Genomic DNA, 2,113 nt, shown 5'->3' on the forward strand with positions numbered 1-2,113 from the left:
CTATTCCCACCAGATTCTGAATGTTTTGAGAGCAGCAATGGATATATTCCTGTGTCCCATGCACTGAAAAGTGGTCACTGAACATTGGTAGGTGCTGAACAGCTCTTCTGCCCTAGGACTGAGGGGGCTACCTTATGGACCACTAGGCCCCCTCTGGGACAGAGACTTGTCACTTCTAAATGAACACCTAGTGAGCTAATCCCAACACACGCTCTCAGATTCCTCCCCCAAGTCATTAGGAAACATGGCGATATATCTGGCTAATGTACATTGTCTTTATCAATATTAAAATTGAATGTAGCTAATCTTTCCTTCAATAAGGATTATCCATGTAGCAATCCTATAAGCTCAATACCTCAGAGAGTTTAAGGCTACTTCAAAGTCTCCTCTATGCTGACCTTGAGGGGTAAGATAAATCATGGAGAAAAACCCATATCTTTCCCCTTCTGTATCACTCACATTATCATCTCTTATGACACAATCACCATGTTGCTCTGTGATGGTTTACTGATGCGTTTCCATCCCCTACCAGATTCTGAATGCCTTGAGAGCAGAGATGGGATGTATTCCTGCATCTCAGGCACTGAACAGTGATCCTGGAATATAGTGAAAGTGAAAGTGTTAGTGGCTCAGTCGTGTCAGATTCTTTGTGACCCCATGGACTGTAGCCCACAAGGCTCCTCTGTCCATGGAATTCTCCAGGCAAGAATACTAGAGTGGGTAGCCACTCCCTTCTCCAGGGAATCATTTGACTCAGAGATCAAACCTGGGTCTCCTGCATTGCAGGCAGACCTTCTGAGCCACCAGGGAAGCCCAAGGAACATGGTAGATGCTAAGAAACTATTCTGCCCTAAGACTGAGATGGGACTACTTTGCTGACTAGTTTCCTCAGAGCTGCCTTCATGTTCTTGTTCCTTAGGCTGTAGATAAAGGGGTTCAGCATGGGGATGACCACCCCACACATCAAGGCAGCCGCCTTGTCCTTCTTCAAGGAGGTGGGAGATGCTGGCTGCAGGTACATGGCAAAGATGGTGCCATAGAATAGAGTCACCATGGTGAGGTGTGAGCCGCAAGTGGAGAAGGCTTTCCATTTGCCCTGAGCAGAAGGGATCTTGAAGACCACCCAGAAAATGCAGATATAAGAGAGGAGGATGCATGTGAGAGGGCTGATGCCCATGAAGATGCCAAAAGCAAAGATCACCAACTCGTTGGTGTGTGTCTCTGAGCAGAAGAGCTTCAGCAGGGGCATGAGGTCACAGAAGAAGTGGGGGATTTCAGAGGCAGCACAGAAGGTCAACTGAGCCATGAGGCTGGTGTGGACAGTGGACTGGAGGTTGGTGGTCAGCCACGACCCCACCACTAGCAGCCCACACACACGGGGACTCATGATGGCCAAGTAGTGCAGAGGGTGGACAATGGCCATGAACCGATCAATGGCCATCACAGCCAGGAGGAAGCTGTCCATGGTCCCAAACAGGTGGAAGGCATACATCTGGGCAAGACAGCCTGCAAAGGGGATGGCTTTGCTCTGAGTCCAGAGGTTCACCAGCATCTTGGGGATGGTGGTGGAAGACAAGATGTCGATGAAGGACAGGTTACAGAAGAAGAAGTACATGGGCGTGTGGAGGTGTGAGTCTGTGATGATGGCCAGGATGATGAGCAGGTTTCCAAAGATGGTGACCAGGTACATGGGCAGGAAGAGCCCAAAGAGGAAGATCTGATGCTCTGGCTTTTCTGAGAGTCCCAGGAGGAGGAATTCTGAGACTGCTGTTTTGTTTTCTTGCTCCATGGACAGCTTTTGTCTGCTAGGAAAGAAACAAGGGTCAGAGGGAAGCGATGTAAAGCTGGGAGTCAGGGGTGGAATTCTAGTCTCAGCTCCCTACAGACCTGTACATTCTGTGAAAACGCATGGAATTCTTTTAGCTCCCTTCCATGGAATTTTGTTTTCCCAAACAAAGCCATCCATATTTGAGATAGTCTCAAAGATCTAACTAAGTTGTTTTGAGACAACCTGTCTCAAGGTATATTGTTTTGAAACAATTTTCTCAAGGGTATATTGTTCACAAACACCATTGTTTTTCTTCAGTGAAGTGAAGTTTCATAGAAAACAAAA

General features: G+C 47.5%; 1 protein-coding gene across 1 annotated transcript; it reads right to left on the reverse strand.

Annotated features, from left to right (window-relative positions):
• Positions 1-850: 850 nt before the first annotated feature.
• On the reverse strand, positions 851-1,789 carry LOC139183884 (olfactory receptor 1I1-like). The gene has a single exon (XM_070792186.1). The coding sequence runs from the start codon at positions 1,787-1,789 to the stop codon at positions 851-853; it is 939 nt and encodes a 312-aa protein (XP_070648287.1).
• Between the last annotated feature and the right edge of the window lie 324 nt (positions 1,790-2,113).

This window comes from Bos indicus, chromosome 7 (assembly GCF_029378745.1).
Source record: "Bos indicus isolate NIAB-ARS_2022 breed Sahiwal x Tharparkar chromosome 7, NIAB-ARS_B.indTharparkar_mat_pri_1.0, whole genome shotgun sequence".
Lineage (NCBI taxonomy): Eukaryota > Metazoa > Chordata > Mammalia > Artiodactyla > Bovidae > Bos > Bos indicus.

Coding starts and splice junctions, on each gene's coding strand:
- LOC139183884 (XM_070792186.1), bottom strand. CDS start 1,789: ATGGAGCAAGAAAACAAAACAGCAGTCTCAGAATTCCTCCTCCTGGGA.